Source organism: Sipha flava, unplaced genomic scaffold, assembly GCF_003268045.1.
Source record: "Sipha flava isolate LNK unplaced genomic scaffold, YSA_version1 223_pilon_pilon, whole genome shotgun sequence".
NCBI lineage: Eukaryota > Metazoa > Arthropoda > Insecta > Hemiptera > Aphididae > Sipha > Sipha flava.
Window position 1 is genome coordinate 418,718 of NW_020272855.1, and position 23,797 is coordinate 442,514.

A 23,797-nucleotide genomic window follows, 5' to 3' on the forward strand; every position below is an offset into this window, starting at 1 on the left:
TATACAATGCACGTATACGAGTATATATTTAAAAGTATTTTTTGGGTAGATATAGGCAGTGGCGTAGCCAGGGGGGGGGCTAAGGGGGCTATAGCCCCCCATGGGCCATTTTTATATGTATAATGTATCTTGACTATTTAATAGAATCAATGGATGCTCGTTTTAATCAAAGGTTTATTGATGTTATGCCACTTGAAGGACTTATTCCGGCCAATTTAAATATGTATGACGATAAAAATATTATAAAACCTACTAAAATATATGTCCAAGATCTCCATGATGATTCCTCATCTACAATCAGAGCTGACCTGTTCATATGGAGGCAACAATGGAGTCAAAATACTATTACAAAACCGAATTCTGCTCTTGATTCACTCTCTCATCGCACCAATCTTCGACCTAACATTAAAATACTTTCACAATTATTCGCCACGTTACCAGTTACCTCTTTCACTCCGGAAAGAACGTTTTCAGCACTTAATTGCTTAAAAATATTTTTAAGAAGCACCATATCGGAAAACAGACTGAATGGGTTAGCTATAGCTAATATAAATAAAACAGAGCAATTCGATGAAAGTGAAATAATAACTAAATTTGCCAGAAATTCGCCTAAGAGGATGCAGCTGTCAGAGTGGAGCAAGTGACTGAACACTGAAACCAAAATTATTATTATTATTATTATAAATTATATTTTAATAAATATTTTTAAAACTATACTAAAATGCTTGAATTACGTTTAGAAACTTGGTGGTAGACGGTGGGTGGGGGTTAAGGGTGAATTCTCATATCCTCTCTTACCTTACTTATCCAAAAAAGTGGTTAGCCCCCCCCCCCCATTTAAAAATCCTGGCTACGCCACTGGTATGGATAGGTATAGGTATATATAGATATAGACTTGATTTGTATGGGGATGGGACATTGAGATCGGAGGGTGCCACCCATCAGTCTTATAAAAGACAATTTTCTATAAATTTACATACTTAGATAATTAAAACATAGTTATTATTTTGGATTTTAGATTAATTAAAAATATTGTGTAATATGCAGTGCACTGAAATGGTGAAAATGAATTGCGAGCATAGTGAACAGCATTTTAATGAAAAGTTGATGACACTTGTTTTCAGTTATGCATTTTAGGGAAAGAGGCGGCAAAATCTTAAATACGGCACTGTGTTTAGCCATGTGTATAATTACCCAGTTTCTGCATTAAGAAGAGAAATATACTACCCATTACAGGAAATGTTTAATTATTAATCCTTAAATGTTTATTTCTCTTGTTCAAAATACACACCAGATTGTATTGCTTTACATGTTATTTTGGTATAATATGTAAAAAAAAAAAATGCTGGTTATACCAATTTATCATTACGAAGAATTTTGAAGAGAAGCGAATCCCATAGCTTTATCTTTTTCGGTGTTAAATATAATACGACGTAAAGGTCCAACGGTTATCAAGTTCATTTACATAAATGAGTTCCGTTTTCTTCTCATTACGATCAGTGGCGCAACTAGGAAGAGTTTTGAGGGTTGTTCCCCGTCCCAAATAAATATTTAATGCTAGTATAAATTGTTTTTCAATATGCATTATGTATAAGTATTAGTTAAACAATTTAAAGATTTTACTCATAAATTTAACTTAACCTTACTCCATTCTCCCCACCAAACACCTTCCGTAACTAAGTTTTTTTTCAAATGTATAACCCCTTCCCTCCACCTATAAATAAATCCGGGTCGTAAGACTGATTACGATTACCGCGTTTTGTATTCTGGTATGAAAAATAATTATTATTATAATGAACATAATTGTAAATAAGACGTATCACTATGAAAAATATCTATTATAATAATAAACATACTCGTTATTGTAAATAAGACGTAAAACATTATAAGGGTGTTAACAAGCGATGAAAAACATATTTGCTACCGACGGGTACGTCAGGAAAAAACATTTAAAACGGCAAATTTCGTTCCAAGTTTGTTAATTTCTATCCTGCAATTATATAACATTCAAATTTTAATAAAGTTTAAAATGCTTAGAAACACTCGACGGGATTCGAAATTTAGTTAAACGCTTAAAAGCATGATGATTGATTAATACTCTTCCGCTATAACACTGCATCTGCTGTAGTACTCATGTATCATCACATCTGTTGGAAACGGTATTGATTTTTTTATAGGACTATTCGTTAATAACTAGGTATTATGACGTGACCCTGGTTAAAACTATAATTAATATTATTTACGTAGAGAGTGTAAATTAATGTCCGTCAATGAAATATGTATTTTTTATCGTAAATGGGGGAAGAGCGAAACCTTCCACGGCTAGTATTGACATTTTTTTTTTAACTACTGAGATAATCTTCAACGAGCTTCCCTGCACTTACATTTTTAAAATTATTTTACATTCGTATAAAAGTCGAGTCTTTTTTTATTGGGTTACATGGATCGTTATATTTACCGTTTCAATAGAACAATTATAATTGAAACATTCAAAAATGTATAATTCATGAATATATATATTTAAGCGGGAAAATTTCAAGAAAATTAAAATATGCTCTAGATATTTTTGTTTCTAATTTATAGCAAAATATTGATTGAGGAAGCCCAGGTTCCTCAGTTATTGTTTCATTTCTATGCGTTACACATTTTTCCATTTGATTTATAGGCCTTAAATAATTTTTAAGTTATAAATAAATTACATATAATCAATCGATATACAATTTTGACTTAATGAAATTACTCTGCACCAAAATGTATCACAAGCTTCATATAAAATACAAAAAAATGTATTTTATTTTATGAACAAATTATTCAGCATATAATTATTGTATGTATAAAGATATTTATGGAAAGGTAAAAAAAAAAGATTTCCAAAAAAATCAGTATAACTTGCTCAAGACTTTGACATAGTTTAATATTTAGTAGGGAAGACATTTTATTGTTTATTAGCGATGGAAAAAAATCCTGTGTATTGATAGAAGAAATTCAGTACATAACAATACTAAATACAAACAAGGACTTCATAGATAACAAGAGAAAAAAATATCTATATTTAGTCAATGAAATATACTTCAATGACTAAATACCTGAGACAGAGATAATAATAATAAATTATAACTTAAGTGTTTTAACAGTTCCTAATCCAAACATTCAAATATTGGTAAAAAAAAATATGAAAATAATTACCAAAATTTAATACATTAGTTATTTAGAGGTTTTTCTATATATAAGGAGTATGTTTGTTCCCAAAATATGTACAAGGTTTAAATTTTTATGTAAATAGAATATACTCACTTAAGAAGCATTAAAAAATGTAAATAATTTAAATTATAGAAATAAGAATTTCACTTTTCTTGTTTAAGTCGACTAATAACTAGACTGTCCAAAATTATAATTCATAATTTATTTTATGAAAGTTAAAAAAAATAACATTAATTTTTTTACCCATTATCAACAGCTTATTAATTAATACCAAATTAATTATTTAATTGTATGATTTATATTGACAAAATAAGTAATAATTTTTTTTATTCATAAAGGATACAAATTTAACTATAAGCCTTGAATTATTAAACATATAATTTGTATTACAATTGAACCCTTATTAGTTATAATAAAAAATAAAAAAATACTAAAATAAAAAATATTCTTTTTTTATTCAACAAACAAAAGTTACAAATATGGTTCAGGAAATTCAAAAGCCACGTCCCTACCAGTCAACTTTCTATAAACAGATGCATATGTGTCCACCTGTAACAATAAAAATAAAACAAAATGTGCATCAATAAAATGAATAATTAATATACAAATTTTAGATTTACCCCATTATTTTCAATGAATATTAAAAAGAAAATGTTAGTCAATAAATTTAACACTCAGCAAAATATTCACTGAATTAATAGTAAATTATTAACAAATAATAATATATGTCCGCTTAGACGCTAAATGTATCATTTAAATTTATACAATAGTAACACGCAGACAAATTGACAAGAAAAAAAATTAAATTGTGAAAACCTGATGTTTAAACCTGAAGAGATGATTTAAAAATTAATAATATACAAATTATTTTCAATAAATACCATACAAAATTCACAACTTAATTTTAAAAACTTCATATTTATTTCAACTATGAGGTGTTGATTAAAAATAAATATTAAAGAATTGATAGAGAGTTGATTTTCGAAAACAATTCAAGTCAAATCAAGTTAATTTTTAGGATAGGCAAACTCTAAAAAAATACTAAAGACAAGATGTTTTCAAAGTCAAATACTCTATCAACTCAATTAATGAATTTAACATATTTTTAATCATTTAATATAGCACATGTATTAACTCTACAGTTATTATACACTGTAAATCCTGCTGCAGTGCATGATTTACTTAATATTTATAAAATGGCTCTACTCATATCCATTACATAGGATACAATGAGTATTTTGTATACCTTCAGGAGTACCATAAGGAACTGTCTTATCTCCACCTCAATATTCAATATTCACCATAATAGTCAATTCAGCTACTTTTGTCCTTCAAAACATGCAAAACTGCTTATTTTGCTTATGATAAGAAAATATTTTATCGTATAAAATCAATCTCTGACTTATCTCCTTAAAAATGATATATAACAATTAGTGCCATGGGGTGAGAATCTTTGGAACTTGTCATTAACATTTCCAAATGTAGTATCTCTGTAATGACTTTCTACCATATCAATTTTCCTATTTTTTATACTTATTCTATCAATAATATCCCTTTTGAAAATGTCATATAACTCAGTAAAAAACTTAGGATTTATTCTCACTTGTATATATATATATATTATATGTACGTACAGCTAATTTGTTGCAAAGTTTACCATAAACTATGTCTCAAACAGAATTTAAACTCCTCTCTCCTCTAAATATTAAACTCTTTATTTTTCTCTTATTTGTCCTATTCTAGAATAGTTCCTGTTCTTTGGAATTCGTTCACTTGTTTGCTCATAGTGTAATCGAATTGTCCAAAGAAAATACCTTCATCATATAGCCTATAAGCTCAATATCTACTGTCCTACTATTCTCACAACATACCAGTTCAACATCTACTATTCATAAAAAATCTCACTGAACTAACTTATCATCTGCAATCTACTTTCTTCCAAAATTAACAGTCCTGATTTACTATCCCGTGTACTAAATATCCTCATCTATTCCTTTCTATATTCAATTCTCTACTAGAAACTACTAATTTAACTCTCAAACCATCTTATGCCCATCATCAATACCAATCTTTCTTTCACCCTTTAATATTAGGTATTGATATTTCCATTTTTTTCTTTTTATATTATACCTTATCATATAGCGTTTTGTATTGTATAACTAATAGGTATTTACCTTAAAACCTATTATGTATAAGTATTTTTTATATTTTCTGTCTGCTAAACAGTTCTTATTCTGGAAGTATCAAATGTTACAACCATTTCTGGGCCAACTGGCCTTTATTGTATTAGGTAAATAAATAAATATTATTTTTCTTTAGAGCAGTGTCGATTAAAAATAAATGAAATTTATAAACAAATTATGAAAATCAATATTATTTTAAATCGTTTATTATAGCACATGGATAGAACTTGACAGTTAAAGACACTGTAAAGAGCGCTGTAGTGCATTACTTAATTTACTATATAATAATATACATTTATTATAGTGTTGATTAAAAATAAATGAAATTTAAAATCAAATTTATGAAAATCAATATTATTTTAAATCATTTATTATAGCACATGGATAGAACTTAACAGTTAAAGTCACTGTTAAGAGCGCTATAGTGCATTACAAAATTTATAAAACAATTGTAATATTCTACATAACAGCAATTTTGTTTTTTTTTTTAAAGAAAAATATAAAGTATAATTAATTTGTGAAAATAAATCTAATACAATACAGATAAAACGCAGTTTAAAATACACTATTACACTACTGTTCATTTAATTAAATTCTTTGATGGATTAATATCAATTTTTTTTAAAATATCTATATTTAGTTTATTACATATTAAAAATCTTATCCTATTTAACAATTTTAAATTAAATTATCAAAAAAAAAAAAAAAAAATCAATAATAAACCAATCTATAATAAATTATCAACCTTAACCAAAAAGCAATCAATATAATCATCAGAAAATAATACAGAATATTTTTATTGAAATTATAAATTGATATATGGTACTATTTTTCTCTTTTCAAAAACTCATTGTTTTGTTGAACACTAGTAATACTGAAGCAAAATATGTTAATTTACCTTATGTTCAATATTTGTTTGTTGGGCCTTATCTAGATGTACTTTCATAATTTGTTTTCCATCTAATTTAACTCTAATACGTTTTCCAACAATTTCAGCAGGAAAAACCAAGTCATCAAGGATAGCATCATAAACCCATGTTAATGTTCGGCTGAAAATAATAAATAACCTCTTAGTATTACTAATAAAACAACTAATAGTATGTTTAATTAATATTCAATTTATTTTAATGTTTTATTTTAATGTAAAAAATAATAAAAATAATTATTATTTTAATTATAAATATTAAAATATATCACTTTATGTCTGCTTAGACGCTATAAGTATAATTTATAATATACAATAGTAACACGCAGACAAAAATAATCATATTTTAATATTATGAAATATAATATTAATTACCTTCTAGGACGCTTTTGCTTGCTCTTTGTTCGAGTCTTCCTAGTTGGTTTTGGCAAAATTCTACGATCGCCAATAAATACAACATGTTTGCCACTAAATTTTTTTTCTAGCTCCCTGACCAAACGAACTTGAATTTTTTGGAATTGAGCTTTTTGAGGCATTGGCACATAGATAATGACACTCTAGAAATTATTTTTAACAAAATTAGAATTAATCAAGGTATAAAAAGAATTTTGAAATGTTTAATTTTAAAATAAAAATGTATAGCTAACTTAAATAAAATCTATTGTAAATATTTTTTACTATAGATATCAAACAGCAATATTTTAATATGGCATCATTGTGGACCATTGTGATCAAGTACAAGAACACAACGAATTTGATAATGCGTATACATTTTTTTTTAAATATTTTATATGGTTTATTTGAATATAATAGGTATCTAATTATATTTAAGTATATTACACTTGTATAATGGTAAAATCTATTCAGGTTTTCAGAAAATCAACTTACAACAATTGCATTATAACGTGTTCTAACTGCAACATACATACACCATCAGTCCCAATGGATAAAATATAATGTCGATTAATCTTCATGGTCTGGCAACGCCTCGACCTTTGCGTTTATTCTGTAAGTAAATACAATAATTGTCTTAATCTTAATTATTAAGAAATTAAGTTGCACAGGGAAGGCAAAACGCAAAAATCTTAACGCTGCCAGTTAATTCATGAAAATATAGATATCAAGGGACGATGGGAAGAATAAATATAAAAATGGGTTAAAAAAATAAATATTAAAAGCAATAGGTACATAAAGGAATTTTGTATATTCTTTACACCTAGTCAACAGCGTGAAAGAGCAAAAAAAAAATGGTTCACCCAGGTATTCTGACCTTTTTGCCGAATAGCTCTATTTCCTTAGCTTTGGTAATGTACAGTTCTCGGAGTTGGGCCTTCAGATCGCTGTTATTCTCCAACTCAAGCAGTGCTTGAGCGATGGACAGCTCAAACGGGTCTGGGTCCGAGTTGCCTTTCTTAACGATTTTGGCGTGTGCGGAAACTGGCATCTGTGTGAAAAAAAAACAACGAAATCAAATTTCCATCCGGTTGCATCCGACGGAAACGTGACCCGATCAGTGTCGGGGGAGATCGCAAGGATCGGGTACAGATCAAAGCGCGAGTTTTTCGTACCTTAATGGATGTTCAGTGTGGATTAGTGTCGAGAAGTCAACGATGAAGATACAACACTGGTAACCTACGATGGCGATCCGAACGCGAACGGAGAAAAATGAGAACAGAGCCGCACACGAGTGCGGTCGGCCGTCGCAGTAAATAAAGAACGAGAAGTTTGCGATCTGGCGGGATGGTAGTTCATGGTCTGTACGGGGAAGGAGGCATCTTTCTGTCGCGCACGTGTCAACCCGACGATTCGAAAGAATACAGTGTGACCAACAATCGATATTTACGGCTCGCGCCATTGAACCGCGTTAATTTGAATACAATTGTACGTAATTTTGATATTCAAACGTAACATGACAAAATGACAACATTTGTACTATATTTATTACTGTTGATGAATCAAACAAATGGTAGATTATAAGTATATTAACATTCCAATCATAAATTGAGCAAATGTTTTTTTTTACACATTTTGATATATTTTTATTATTACTCTTATTTAAGTTTTACAAAAAACAAAATACAATGTACATTTATACAAACTCGCCAATTAATCGAATATTGAAATCAGCAAATGGGTATTAAGTTAAATATCTACGTCCCCAGGAAAAAGAAAATTTTTCAGCAACTAATTTTTGTGAGTTAAGGAGAATTCTAAGGAGAAATTACTAGTTGCATATCTGGTGTTGACATCATAGTATATATGAGTAAAATCCAGCTGATTAGGATTTTTCAAATATAGGGTGATAGTTTTTAGACAGGATTCGCAATTTTAAACATTTGATTTATACACATTTTAAGCAATTAATTATATTAATTAATACTGATGCGTAGGCGGACATTTGGTTGAATTTTTGGGGGGGCTATAATAATTCAATGTAAATTAACCCGCAGACGCTTCGCCCACCACATCCTTTCCATACACAGGTAAAACTTATTAATATAGATATGTTTAAATTGTATTACAAAAACACTAAATAACATATATAAAAATAAATAATATTTTTTTCTTTAATGACAAATATCTATTTGTATCAGCATAGATATTCAAAATATCATCACTTTTTATGTATTTAATATATCTTTTCCAACGCATACTATTGAAAGATCTCTGAACCTATCTTGAACAAATTATGTTCTTAGCCAAGTTTTTATTTTTTTTCATTGCACTGAAACTTCTTTCGCAAGTAGCCAAACTAATTGATATTGCTAATGCTATTGTAGTATTTTATTATTTCTTATTTTACAATTTTCAAAAAAACTAACAGATAATTATAAAAACAACGAATAACATTTCTTACAAAGCTTAGATTTTAGATGAGCTATTTAAATATTTCAGGGTGGGGCTAATTTAGAAATAAATAAATAAAAGCTTAGCATATAAATTGTTATATTTTTAAAGTATAACCGGTTTCAAATTAAAAAATCATTATCAACATATACAAAGTCAATAAAACCGCAACTAAAAATGAAAAAAATAATCAATGAGTTATGATTTTATTTTTATTTTTTATTTAGTCTACATTTTATTGACTTTGTATGTACTTTATGATGAATTATTTATTCGAAAACCAGTTATATTTTATAAATATGATTATACTCTAGGCTAAGCTTTAATATACATATATATTTAAATTCCAATTTAAGAGTATTATCCGTTTAATTATTATTTTATTATAAATATAAGAAGAAAAAAAAAATCAAATTTTTTATAAGTTGTACAATAAATGCATGGAAAATATGTATAATAAATAAAATTATAAAAATATGAATATAAAATGAAAAATAATATTAATAAGATTGAAAGATTTTACTAATAAGTAACTTTTTACTCAAATTATGTGGTGTACTGAACAATTATAATTGTTTTTAAATTATTGAAAATTAAATTTTACTCATTAGGTCTCCAAATAATTTTAAAACAATTTAACTATCATTCTACATCAACAAGTATAATTAAAGCACAAAATATCTGAAGGTAATAGTTCCAAAGTTTTCGAAGGGTAATTTATTGCCTTAATAACCATAATCATCAATAAAACCTTGATTTTTTTTTTTTTTTTTTTTTTATAACAGCATGAATACTGTCTGTTTTGCAACACCTTCTATAAATTTTTTTATGAGTTTTCAATTTTTCATTGCTGATGACAGTTTCCACACCATTATTTACAGACATATTTTTGATTTATAATATTGCCATCTTATTTGCTAAAAACTAAAATTTACTAAAATTAAAATATATAAATATATATTATATTAAATATAAAATTAGGACTTTTACATTGCACTAACTGCATGGAAGAAAGGTCAAAAATCATGAGCAAAATAATTACTAAAAATATAAATCATGACAATATACCGATAAATAACTGTTTTAGTTCAATGCAATATAATATGGTTTAAAAAAATATAAAAGATAGAATATGATTAAAAATATTAACAAATTAGTGAATTATGTAAAATAACATTTGGATTATTTTATTAAGCATGATTTAAATCAAGAACATTTCTTATTAAATTATAAACATTTTGTTCAAATAAAAATTTGCACTTATATAGTTTCCTGTATTTTATTTTTTTATAGTAATAATATACTTTTATTAAGATGATTAATAAAAAATAATAGTAACATAAGGTCACCAAATACATGTATAATTTGGATTCTTTAATTCAAATTTAAAATCAAATTAAGTTTCTAAGACCAACTTTAAGAAATACATAAGAAACAGCTTTGGAAATTATTATTTTTTCATGCAGCAATTGAATATAGTCAAATATAAATTTAAAACACTATAACAACTCATAACTTTGATAAATTAAACAATTTTTAAAGCTTGGACTAAAAAAAATGATAAGAAATTATATTTATCAAGTAATAATTGTTGATAATATTTATAAAATCTTATTAAAAATTAAATTATTAATTATATAACATGTTAATTTTTATCAAAAAATATTGTTTTGAGAATGACATCATATTTATAATTACATGTGATAAAAATGTTTAATACTTATGATCATTTTATGTAATATGATTAATGAAATATTATATATATTATAGTGTTTGCTATTTTGAAAGCATTTTGAACAGAATATAAATATAAAGTATAAATGTATAATAAAAAATATATTAATTTACAGAAATATTATTATTTTAATCTTAAAAGTTCTAACAGTAGTCAATATCATGATTTTTTTTTTTATGGGATTGGTAATTATTAAATAATTATTAATGAACTAAAAATGTCAATGTTATATATTTAAAATAATAAAAACATAGTGCATGAAATTATTATTTGTTACTAAAATATTATAATTAAAATATATTTATCTCTTAAAGCAAATTTTGTTTATTTTAAAAACATAAAATGATTCATAATAAAAATATATTATTTAAACTGTAAATTATAAAGAAAACAAATACAACAATAACGTTCAGGAAAGGAATGAACAAAACACAAGTTTACAATAATTAACAAGAAGATTCTCATTTATATTATGACTATATCTTAATTGAATGAAAAAAGTATTTACAAAAATTGAATGATACAAACTATAACTCTTCATTTTTGAATTTTCCTCGCCAAGATTTTGGCAATGGTACAACTGCTGGACATGGGACTTGTCCCAAAATTTCACACATACAATGTTTATCACACATATATCCAAAGTTGGCAGGATTATCTTTTTTCTCTCTAGCCATGGCTTCCATATCAAGTGTTTCTTTTGGTTTTCCGAGCACTTGTAAAATATGATCATGAATTCGATCTTTGTCACGGTTATCAACATCAATCAGCATGTCTTTGCCGTCACTCATGAAACACCTATTACCAATACACACATTATTCAATAATAATTACGAACTATGAAAATTATATACTATTAACGATGATAATATTGGTTGAAAATGTTTAACAAAAGCATGCCTACCTAATAAACGGTGTTGGTGTCATGTTCTTCAGAGTCAGTACTTGCACATCAGGATTTTTAAACTGTATTTGAGGGATGTGCCAAAATACAAACTCTCTGGTGCCACGATGATTTTCACCCAATGTGTTGTAGTGAACGGAGAATATTTTTATTCGGTCTTTTAAAACAATCTTACCAGCTTCCAAATACTGAATGGTTCTTCGTATCGGAGCTGCACCTTTCATAAACGGCATGGCTTAATGTTAGAAAATATTATAATCTTGTCGAATTATTAAGAAATATTAAATAGTAAACACTAAATTTTAAAAATTACAATTAATAATTTCACTGGCAATTTATAAAAAAAAAAAATGATAAAAAATGTATCTCAAGTTATCATTTATTGAAAGATACTGTTATCAACCGCTAATGGTTACCAACAACATGGCAACAATTTCTTATATTGCAATCGGATTCAAACTAAATTTAAATTTATTTTAATTATTTATTCATTTTTAAAATAATTTACATCATTATATCAAACAACAAACATGAAAAAGCTAAGAATAAAGAATTCTGAAATGACTGAAATAGTCGATAACATACAAATGGATCAAGTCAGTGACTTTGTGTTAGTTACTAAAACGGGAAGTGTTGCTCTAATTTGCAAAAATGGATGTATAGTCTGATATAACGTAGATTCACAACAGTTAAGAACATCATTAAACGTTTTTGGCCTTTTTTCTTCAGGCGTATTTGAATAAAGAGTAACTTCTCTAGTACGATGTATTATATTTTTAAGTCTTAAGTTTACATATTAAAATATTTATCAAATTTTAACTAGGTATCAAAAATTGGCAGATTTCGTGATTTTTATCAACATTTCAAATTCAAACGTTTATTTTTAAAAATCATGACTTCAGACTTTTGAGATTTTTTCACACGAATAAGAAAAATGTATGAGCAACATTGTGGCAAAATGTCAACAATTTTTTATTGTCGTTTTACGTAAAAAAAAAAAAGGATATCGTCGAAATGATTGCGGCGAAATGGACGGTGGCGAATAAAATAGTCCGTTAACGAAATGAATGGCGGCAAAGCGATTTCAGTAAAACGATTTCGGTGAATTATCTGGCAGCGAAATGAACTAGACCCATTATTTTTATGAAGTATTGTCATCTTACAATTTCATAAACAACTAAATTTCATAAACATAATACAACTTTTGAGCTGAAAGTACCAATACCTTTTAAAACGTTTTGATAATTACAAATTATTACAGATTCACTTTTCTTACTAAATCAATTTGAAATTTTTTTTTTCTACCATATTTCAATCGTCTTTTGAACTATTCATTTTTTTTAAGGTGCATAAGGTAGAATAAGTACGTTTGAAATTAATCATTCATTCATTTCGAAGTTAACCCCTATAACTCTTTCCTGCGACCGCCACTGGTTAATAACCGTTACCTAACCATAGATGATAGAGCAATTTCTTTTATAGCGCACTACTTCCATGACCGTTTATTTACTTATTTTTATTATTCTGAGTTTAAAAACGTATATGAAGTTAAATTTTGTTTACAGTTAAAGTATATTTTCAGTTTTTAATTATTTCCTTGGAAATTAAATTAATGGATCACATGGCTTAAATGTTCTATTGATAGACTAGATATTATATATTATAAAACATTTTACTACTGGGATGTTTGCCAATACGTAGACTAATAGATTGAGAAAACTGAAATTATATAATATTATTTCATCATTAGGTTTAATGTTTTAATTAATTGACGTTTGACGGTTAATATGTTTAAAGTAATAGTTTATTTGTCATTCATAGTATGAAAGTAATAGTTTTCTTGTGTAATTAATAATTATGAAACCTAATGTACATAGGTATGTACTACATGAATGACAATAGTGTAATATATTGGAAAGAATCTATTGATAAGGAAACGTTTCAATAGCCAAAAAACGTGAGTATTAACTATTTGCTTACAAAATATTCTATGTATTAGGTATTAAATCTAATTGCATCGAAAACATCAATGAGAATAAAAAAATTAAATAAAAACAAATAGATACAATACAATTATTTTAATTTCATTTATTATTGAAATCTTGAATGTATTTAAGAAGTTGAAGTACTTATTGGTATTAGGAATTTTATTGACAATTCCAAAAACAAATGAAAAAATATAATATTGCTTTTGGTAGAAATATTTGATTAAGTGTTTATAAATCAAATTCAATTTTTTTTATAAAAAATATATGTAAAATATATTTAGGTAACTAATATTTATATAATATATATTTATAAATACTAAGATAAAAAAAAAAAGTTAAATCGGTAAATTTAAACAGAAATTATTTTATCTATAGTATAACAAAAAATTTAATCGAAAATTTCTTATAAATATATTTTAATAACAACAAAAATTAGGTGTTATAGTTTAAGTTACAGTTATATACGATGTATGATGTATATTAAACAATATTTATTTTCATGAAGGGAAACACACAATCGTTAAATGTTTGACTTGTTACCATAAGCATATTTACCACAATTTAAGATAAATATTCTTAGCTTTGAAAGCATCATTTAAAAATTAATGTTTATAAAAGTATGAAACTATAACTTATGAAAAAATCGAATTTAATAAATTATTTTTTATCCTTTGCGTTCATTATCCATGTAGATTTGAAATTACGAAATGATGATAGACGAAAAGCAGCAACTTTTTGTTTTTTGGTTCGTAATCATTGCAGGGTGCAATATCAGAAGACTCGATCTAATGACTACGTTATATTAATTTTTTTTTAAAAGTTAGACGTGTTTCTTCGTCGGAGATAAATGTACGAATCGACGTAATATTCATTAAAATTGTACATATTATTGTTAATATACAGCCATCCAGGCACAGATCCAGAACAAAGGTATTATTTAGACTTACTTCTAGGGGGGGGACTCAAATTTTTTCTTTAATTCAGGCTTAAAATTTACAAGTAAAATTGTTGGTAATATTTAAATCAGGTGAATCCTTAATATTTGTGTTTTTTTTTATCTAATACCTTTTTTTATCTACTTAGAATCAACTTTTGTGTAGTTCTTTTTTAACACCTGTCTGTGTTTTGAAAGTTACACTTGTGTTTTATTTGATTTTTCACTAAGTATGGACTCGACAAAAAGCCCAATTAGCGATCGTCCCTTCGCCCTCCCTAAAATACGCCCATGTATTAATAATAATAAATGGGTAAATGACGATCAAATTACATGTGTATTACAATGTAAATTACAATGTAACAACGGAATTACGGAAAATTAAAACAAATGAAAAAAACATAACCAGTGACTAAAAACAAAATGATAATATAAAATATAATACTAATTATTGTTATTAGTACTTCTATCTCTAATTCTTATTATACATACTTATTTCTTATCTATTGCATATACCTATAGAAATAACATAATGACAGCAACCAAAAACAAATCTAATAATACTGCGTTTTCAACACACGTAAATAGATTCACCATCGTTCTCAGAATGTCTGAAAGGATCACGGCCCCTCACACCTCCCCCCTCTGGATCCGACCCTGCAGCCATCCGAGAGTTGTAACAAGTCTTCGGGCAAGAGTCCCGATAATTGTGCAGTAAAGCATGAAATATTGCGTAAAATAGGAGGTGTATAGGTCTTTTTATTACATATTAATGCCGCCCACAATCTTTATGTTATTAGAAACACAAAAAAAATGGCTTTTCCGTTTTGTTAATGCCGATATTCTTGTGTTTTTAAGTAGATGAAAACACAAAACAAAATTCAAATATATAAACACCATAAAAAAAAAAAAAAGGTTTACAATATTAAAATTTTCTTGTATTTTTAGCCAACGAGTTTCTTTTGTCTTAATGTTTATATGTTATTATAAGAAGTAGACCTTGTATTTTAAGACAGTTTATAAAATATGTGAATAAAAGAACTTTTAGTATGAGAGTATTATATAAATATACAAAAAAAAAAAAAATAAATAGGATTTATGTATTTGGTTTAAAAGCGATATTTACAAAAATGAAAAAAGTTAGTTTTATGTTAAACGTAGTGAATGTATTGTTTATTTTATTATTTGTTATATGAATGGATTGGCGAAAATGGTTTTTATATTTTTATGTTTTAATCAAGTTTTATCTAAAAAAAATATATGCTTTTTTTAATAATTGCTTGTAATATATATTGGTTTCGAAGAAATGTAGATGTTTGAGTATATTTTGAATAGGTACCTACGTTGGAAATTATTTTTCATTTCTCGTAATCGATATCGACATAATTGGTGGAGCAATTTTAAATACAATTTCGCATATTTAATTAATTTTCGTATAGTCTACATGATTCCGAAAGCTGTGAAAGCTATTGAAACATAAATTCATAAATTAATTTATACATTTTTAACTATCATGACTTAAATGTATGGCTGATACAGTTTCACATACTTTACATTTACTATTGAGTATTAAGTATTTTTTATACATAAACAAGTTACTGACTACTAGCTAGTAGAATTGACAACCATAGAGATGTGAGATAAAGAGTGAAATTTTAACCGTATTATTGTACATACATATGATTTTGAATAAATTGTAACGGAGCACACATCCAAAACGGCCATTTTCTGGACCATTACATAGTATTGAGTAACATTTGCGTATTACGTGTGGATAGGCAACATATATCACAAAACGGTGTCGACCAATTAGAAATAGGCACCAATATCGTTAAAAAATATTTACATAAAAACAACATCAAATTTCATACTGTACCGTCTTCATCTGAAAGGACCATCAAAATCGTTATTCGAGGGCTACTATCAGACATCACCAAACTCGAAATATCTGCTGAACTGAAAAGCAAGGGGTACGACGTCACTACCGTACGCCAATTTGGCAATGCCACCTGGAAATTTCTTTCCACATGGTCATTCTTGCTGCCACCCCTTTGAGCAAACAGATTTTCAACGAAAGTTCTCTCTTTTTCATGGCTATAAAAATTGAAGCTTACAAATCAAGCAACCCTGCACAGTGTTTCTCCTGCCAAAGGTTCGGACACTCTAGCCTGCACTGCGGCTATGCCCTTAGGTGCATCAAATGCGCCGGAGGCCACTTAGCCAAAGACCGAAAAGTCCAAAGTCCTGCGAAGAATCGTTGGCCCTTCGTGCGCCAATTGCGGCGGCACCCACACCACTAACTATAAAAGTTATCCTTCACTGTTTCAAGAGAAGGAGAAAATACGACCTGTCAGACCAAATACTGCTAAAATGTTTGATCAAGCTTCATCTCCTCAGTTACATATCAGCGTTAAACCGGATACTCACACAAGCAAGCCGACAACCAACCATATTGCTTTGACTAACTCCATCACATACGCTTCCAAAAAATCGAACAGCAATCAACCCAAGGCCGCTATCTCTGACTTAATAGTAGCTCAGCTCACTACCATCATCACGAATCTCGCATCTAACAATATGAAGGTAAAAGATGCCCTCATTTCTTTGCTGACTATTCTACCACTATTACTTAACCTCTAAAATGAATAATACTCGAATACTATTTTGGAACTGTCAAGATGTCACTCGGAAGCGCCTTGAACTCATTGACTTTATCCATCAACAAAAAATCGACATCCTGCTATTGAGCGAGAGTCATCTCAATGGTCGACGTTCTATCAAAATACTTCATCTGTATATCAAATCGGCCACAAGTCACAGGCCACTTGGTTGGAGGTGAAACCGCAATTCTCGTCCATAGACGGTATACTCATCACCATGTTGTTATTCAAACTACATCTCTAGAGAACACCACCATTCACATTCATCTCAATAATACTATATTTCGTCTCGTAGCCATCTATAAAACACCGACCAATATTCTACTCCCAATTGATCTTACCGTCCTTCTGGACGTTCCATACAACACCATCATAGCAGGTGACCTCAATAGCAAACACCAACTCTGGTTCAGCATCACGCCTAATGTGACTGGCAACTTACTGGCTCACTTCATTAATTTCAGTAAAGATCTTTCCGTAGCTGCGCCAAACACTCCAACACACTATCCGGACAACTCCAATCACAGTCCTGATGTACTAGACATTGCCATCATCAAAACAAACAACATTCAATATCAAATCGAAAATTTTTCTTCAGACCTCTCTTCGAATCACACTCTAGTCGTTCTAACACTGAACTCCACTTCAGCAACTATGAAAACTCTAGAGTTACTCCCTACACACTCAGTCGACTGAACAACCTTCCAATCGTTTTCATGGATTCTATCTGTCACTCTCCTTCTAGCGGCTCCACAACCAGCTCCATCGACTTAGCCATTAAGAACCTCACAGCACATATGTTAAATGGTATCGCTCAAAACACATCTTTAATCATGCATTCCGATACCTTGGGAAGAATCCTTCTTAAGGAACTGCAGCACGAAATCGACCTCAAACGTCGCTTAAGATCTCGCTGGCAAAGAACCAGACACCCTGATCTCAAAACGACCTTGAAGCGCCAAATCGCTAAAGTCAAAGATCTCATGGCTGAACATTGCAAAAACCAATGGAACAATCTCCTTGGATCTCTAAACCAAGGAACAAACGCGTGGAAATGATTCTATAGACTAAATCGAGCACTCATATGCAAACCTCAAACCTCTCGCCTTCCGAAGGACCTTTTAGACAACATCATCTTTAACCCCAAGGTAAAAGCAGATCTACTGGCTGACTTTCTGGAAGTTCGATTTCGGTCCCCTCTTGGAAGTGCCAACATTGACTCCTCTGCATACGACAAACTGATTTACCAGAGCACTCTTCCGTTAACCTCTACTTCGTTTTTCTCTCCAGTCAAAATCTGAAACGTAATTAAATCGCTCCTCAATCGCCGTGCTCAGACCAGTGCACTAAAACACAGCGGACGCAAAACCACATCTATGTAACATATTCAACTAGTGCATACGACTCAACTACTTCCCACTACCGTGGAAACATGCTAATATCATAACAATACCAAAGCTTAGTAAGGAAATATCCAATCCAATTAATCATCGCCCAATATCTCTGCTCAACTCGATCTCTAAAGTTCTGCAGAAATTTTTTCTCGTCAGATTCAAAATTCACACCATCTCCAAAATTCGTCTTTATCAACACGGTTTCCGAAGTTCCCACAGCACTTCTACTCAACTTCTCAGAATCATTGACGGCATATCACTAAATTTCAACCGAAAAAAAAAGACTACAGCAATGCTCCTTGATGTCGAAAAGGCTTTCGATAAGGTCTGGCACGACGGCCTTATATGCAAACTGATCAACCTTGTAGTGTTCAACGATCTCATCACTGCCATCGGTTCTTTTCTCACCGACAGAAGCTTCCGCATTAAAGTTGAAAGCAAATATTCCTCCCTTCACAAAATATTCGCAGGCGTGCCTCAAGGCTCTTGCCTTGTTCCGCATCTTTTTTGTCTTTACGTCAACGACATACCAACTCAACCTAATTTCCAAACTGCACTCTTCGCCGACGACACTCTGTTCTATACCACCAGCACTTCCAACGACGCTGTCACCAAATAACTCCAACTTCAGCTCAACATCACTGAAAAAATGGTTCCACGATTGGCAAATTACGGTTAATCTACACAAAACAACCTCGATTTTGTTTTTGCATAAATACACTGCCACTTTCCTTCGGCCCAAACTCAAAAACATTGGCATTGAGTGGTCGAATTCAATGAAATACCTTGTGATACACGTTGATAGAAAACTAAGCTTCACAAAACTCGTCATTGCCGCAGTCAATAAAAAAAAGCCGTCAAATACTCTCTATACCCTATACTATCCAGTCCTAACCTAACCATCAGCATTAAATGTTTTATCTATAATACCTATATCCGCCCTATAGCTACATATGTTTCTCCTATCTGGGCATCCAACATTTCTTCCACTAACTGGTCTAAACTTGTAATGCTTCAATCAACTTCTCTCTGAAAAATTTCTGGTCAACTTTGGTTCATGAACAACAAAACCATTTGTCACTCTACCGACATTCTATCCATCAAGGACAACATAAATCAATTTGCCAACTTCGTTAAAACCCAAATCATCCATTCTCTTCACAATCACATCTCCAACATCAGCAGAAGAACCGCAACTACCCAAAAATACATTAGCCGTCCTATTTACTTCTGACTTTCAAGTCCAACATAAGTAAGCCCATGAGCATATTTAGTTAGCAACACTTCAGTTTCAATCTTTCTCACTGGCAGAAGCTAAGCGTTTGAAACAGTGTAAAATAATCAAACCAATGCAATCATCCACCGATCAGAACACTTCCAAGTCACGACAACTGGAGCCGTAGATTAAAAACAGCAGTAACACTCGTGAACATGAGGCAGCGATCTTACAAGAAGGCGGTGCGAAGAACGATTCTGTTGAAACGTACACAAAAATTTTACTACTAACAAACCCGGCGAAATCTAGGCTAGAACGAAACGACAACGACCGTAGTTGATACATCAACTACTGCTGACGCACCTCCGGCAATGGCGGTTGACTACCGGCGGCTTTACACGCGGTTATCATCTTCATTTGTAATCGGTCACGCAGTATTCTTCGTGATTGCGGCAGCAATTTTTCTCAATCGATCTGCCATTGCGACGATAAAAAAGTTCTTTTCTGGGCTATTAATAAAGGCCCATCCGGCGTGCCTATTTAAGCCGTTTCACTTGACCGTGAAGAGACTCATTCATATTGTAATAATCCTATTATAAGTGCTCTCAAATATTATACCAAAGTCGCCCCTCTACGCATTTGATACCACTCATCATTGGCTGCCATGCGGCCCGGATTAAATTTTACCATAAATTGACATTATAAAAATATATAAAGATAGGTCACTGAATACCGGAGTACCAATATACAGGGTTTTATTAGTTGTAAATAAGGATGTCCAAACGGATTTAAAAATCGATGTATTGAAGTAATCAATATATGATATAGATCGCAATTCATACATCGATAATATCGAAAAAAATTAACATATATTACTTATAAATTAATAACTGATGCATAAAAAAAATAATACAATTTATCTATATATATCATATAATAATATAAGAAATACATTTTTTCAAAATTTTACAGTAAACAAATTAAACAACAAAGGTACATTATGGAAAAATACTAACTGAAAACTTGTTAAACTGAGAATGGTCATAATAATAATCATAAATTAACATAATAATTTTTTTTATATGTTAATAGTGAACAAATAAAAAACTTACGTAAATAAAACTGTTGAATAGTATGTTTTAAGATTTTCAACATCACCATTTGATGCTTTATAAACTTTATTACATGTTATACATTTGTAACTAATGAATTGATCTTTGTGATAAAAACTAACAACTGATTTTTAGTATTATTAACAACCATTTTAATTATTTAAATTACAAATCGAAAAATACAATTTATTCAAATAGTAAGCATACTCTTACGACGTAAGAGCTTATGATCTTACGACGTATAGGAAAACGACGAGACGACGAGAGAACGTTGCTAAGTTGTAAATTATTTCAATGTGATTAACAAACTCTCAGTCTTTATATCATTGATTATAAATAGTATATATTTATAATCAATAGTAATATGTATTAATTTGTCACTTATATAATTGATTATAGAATCACTATAGATATCCGATAAATCAGGAACCCCAAAGATTCACTTTGTCAACTTACCCGCTAGTTGCGCAACGGGTCTTCCTGCTAAACACTACTAAATACTGCTACTAAGAAATTATAAAAGAGACCTTTTTATTTACAAGTAATATCCTTTTGGTATAATTTCTGATTTATTATATTATATAGGGAGTTTTATGTAAATATTGATTAGGTACTCAAAAATTTGATTACTGAGGAAAATAATTATGAATATATTTAAAAATAATCGAGTTTACTAAATTTTAAATTTTAAACCCAATGTTCAAAAATGTTGTCAGGGCAATATCATCTGATTTTTCTATAAAAGGGTAATAGTTGGTTGATTTTGTAAATAATATCCTAGTCATACAACACAAAATTGCTCATTTTATTAAAAAATGGAATGAAAATTTTTGTGAGACAAAAATAACTTTAATATTTCAAATTTTTTTTAAACTTTTTTCTTACGCTTGAGAAAAATATGGATACATGCAGTTGATGAGAGATTTTATTATGATAATCATGACACTGGTAGTTCATAGCAAATGGATGCACAAATATTGAGCTGTTATGGTTTTATATTTCGTCTTTATACACTTTTCTTCGGAAATATGGAGCTGGCTGTTTCGGAGACCGTTCAATTTGTGTTCATATTCAATTCATAATTTTTATTTTTTCGTTTACTTGTCGATTGTGTCAAACTGTCAATAAAATATTGTCAAAAAACCCATTTGAGCATTCTTTAACTTTTATTTTGACAACTGAGTATTTGAAATTCTTCAATGGCCTGTTTAATTTTGCAGTGTCATAATTTACGACAAGAATTCATTAGATGTAACTGCAGTCAGTAGTAAAATTAAACATTATGATAATACGCACATTTTGTTTCACACGCGCTTTAAATATTTTGTTGTAATTCAATATTTTGATGGTTTTGAGCGTACATAAGGTCATAGGTGAACCTAGAGTTTTACATTTGAATGTGTTCTGACATTTTTTGAAGTTATTTTTTTTAAATATAAAGGGGAGGCTATAAACAAATTAAAATTGTTATTGAACACAAAGTTTACGATAGTAATATAATTTTACTAAGTGTCTATGAGTTGCTTGATTCACATCACGTTAACAGTAACAATAAACAAGTACGTGTAGACCATGTAACGATTTAAATTCTAAAAATAAAGGCTTTGTTAATAGTGTAAAATATTTTATTTTTATTTTTATATAACGATTGGTAAAAAAACATGTAATTATTATTTCAGACTTATTCTGAACATTTGTAGTATTACTTACAAAAAAACTAAAATTTAATTAATATGTAACTATATTCTTAATTTTTACTATTCAATTTTTTTATTCACATTAGGGTGTACCATATGTGCACATATGTCACACCTCGTAGATCCTTCTATACATGAGGTACTCAAAACAACTTTAACGATGAGTATTTTTTCTTATTTAGATTGTGTTTAATTTAACCATTAAAACAATTTATAATTTTTCGTTTTAAAAATAATGTTAGATACTTTCAGATTATAATATTTATAACATTATTTATCAACTTATTGGTCATTTACATTCACAATAATTATGCGATGATTATAGATAATTTGTTGGTATCATAACGAGTAATGGCTATTCATGGTATTCTAAACACGGAATATAATATTTCAGATACACATGAGACTAAAAATTATTAAATTATTTGTATTACGTTTGTTATGTACAACCAAAAAATGCCAATACAAATTTATATTATTTATATTAATTAAGTATTAATTATATTTGACACAAGATACTACTATTCAAAAGATACTTGAAATAATGAAAAGAAAACTTTTTCTACCTCGAGTCTTTTAACATCAAAAATAGATTTATAGTTAAAAATTTCAAAATGTCCAGGAAAAAGTACACCTGTATGAAAGTATTTTTTTAATAGTTTAATAATCAAGAATTAGTACATCATAGGTATAATATAGACGTTGAATTATCTTATGAAATCAGAATTGAATAATTCTGTAGTTAGTAAGTCATATGCAGGGAACGGACTTTGATGAAAAATACATTTTTTAGTGGGTAGAATAGGGCAATGCTTTCTAAGTGTATAATTCGATTCATACATCAGAGAATTTAATAATGAAACTTTTATTTTGCATTTTTTTGCATTTTTTAAACTTTTTCAGTTTTTAAAGCATTTTTTGACATTTTTAGAGCATTTTTCCATTTTTAGGTAATTTTTCGTATATATTTGTTGCTTGGAATTATACAATTTTAGTTATTC

At 28.9% G+C, this 23,797-nt stretch overlaps 2 protein-coding genes across 2 annotated transcripts; both read right to left on the bottom strand.

The window, feature by feature from the left end:
- Nucleotides 1–3,637: 3,637 nt before the first annotated feature.
- LOC112683302 (40S ribosomal protein S7-like) lies at nucleotides 3,638–8,087 on the bottom strand. Its single transcript, XM_025554264.1, has 5 exons — nucleotides 7,878–8,087; nucleotides 7,580–7,753; nucleotides 6,685–6,866; nucleotides 6,283–6,433; nucleotides 3,638–3,750 (listed from the first exon to the last, which is right to left on the bottom strand). The coding sequence occupies exons 2-5, from the start codon at nucleotides 7,751–7,753 to the stop codon at nucleotides 3,673–3,675; spliced, it is 585 nt and encodes a 194-aa protein (XP_025410049.1). The 5' UTR covers nucleotides 7,878–8,087; the 3' UTR covers nucleotides 3,638–3,672.
- A 3,247-nt stretch (nucleotides 8,088–11,334) lies between these two features.
- Nucleotides 11,335–12,108, bottom strand: LOC112683296 (probable 28S ribosomal protein S25, mitochondrial). Its single transcript, XM_025554250.1, has 2 exons — nucleotides 11,796–12,108; nucleotides 11,335–11,689 (listed from the first exon to the last, which is right to left on the bottom strand). Exons 1-2 carry the CDS (start codon nucleotides 12,026–12,028, stop codon nucleotides 11,419–11,421), a joined length of 504 nt encoding a protein of 167 aa, XP_025410035.1. The 5' UTR covers nucleotides 12,029–12,108; the 3' UTR covers nucleotides 11,335–11,418.
- Between the last annotated feature and the right edge of the window lie 11,689 nt (nucleotides 12,109–23,797).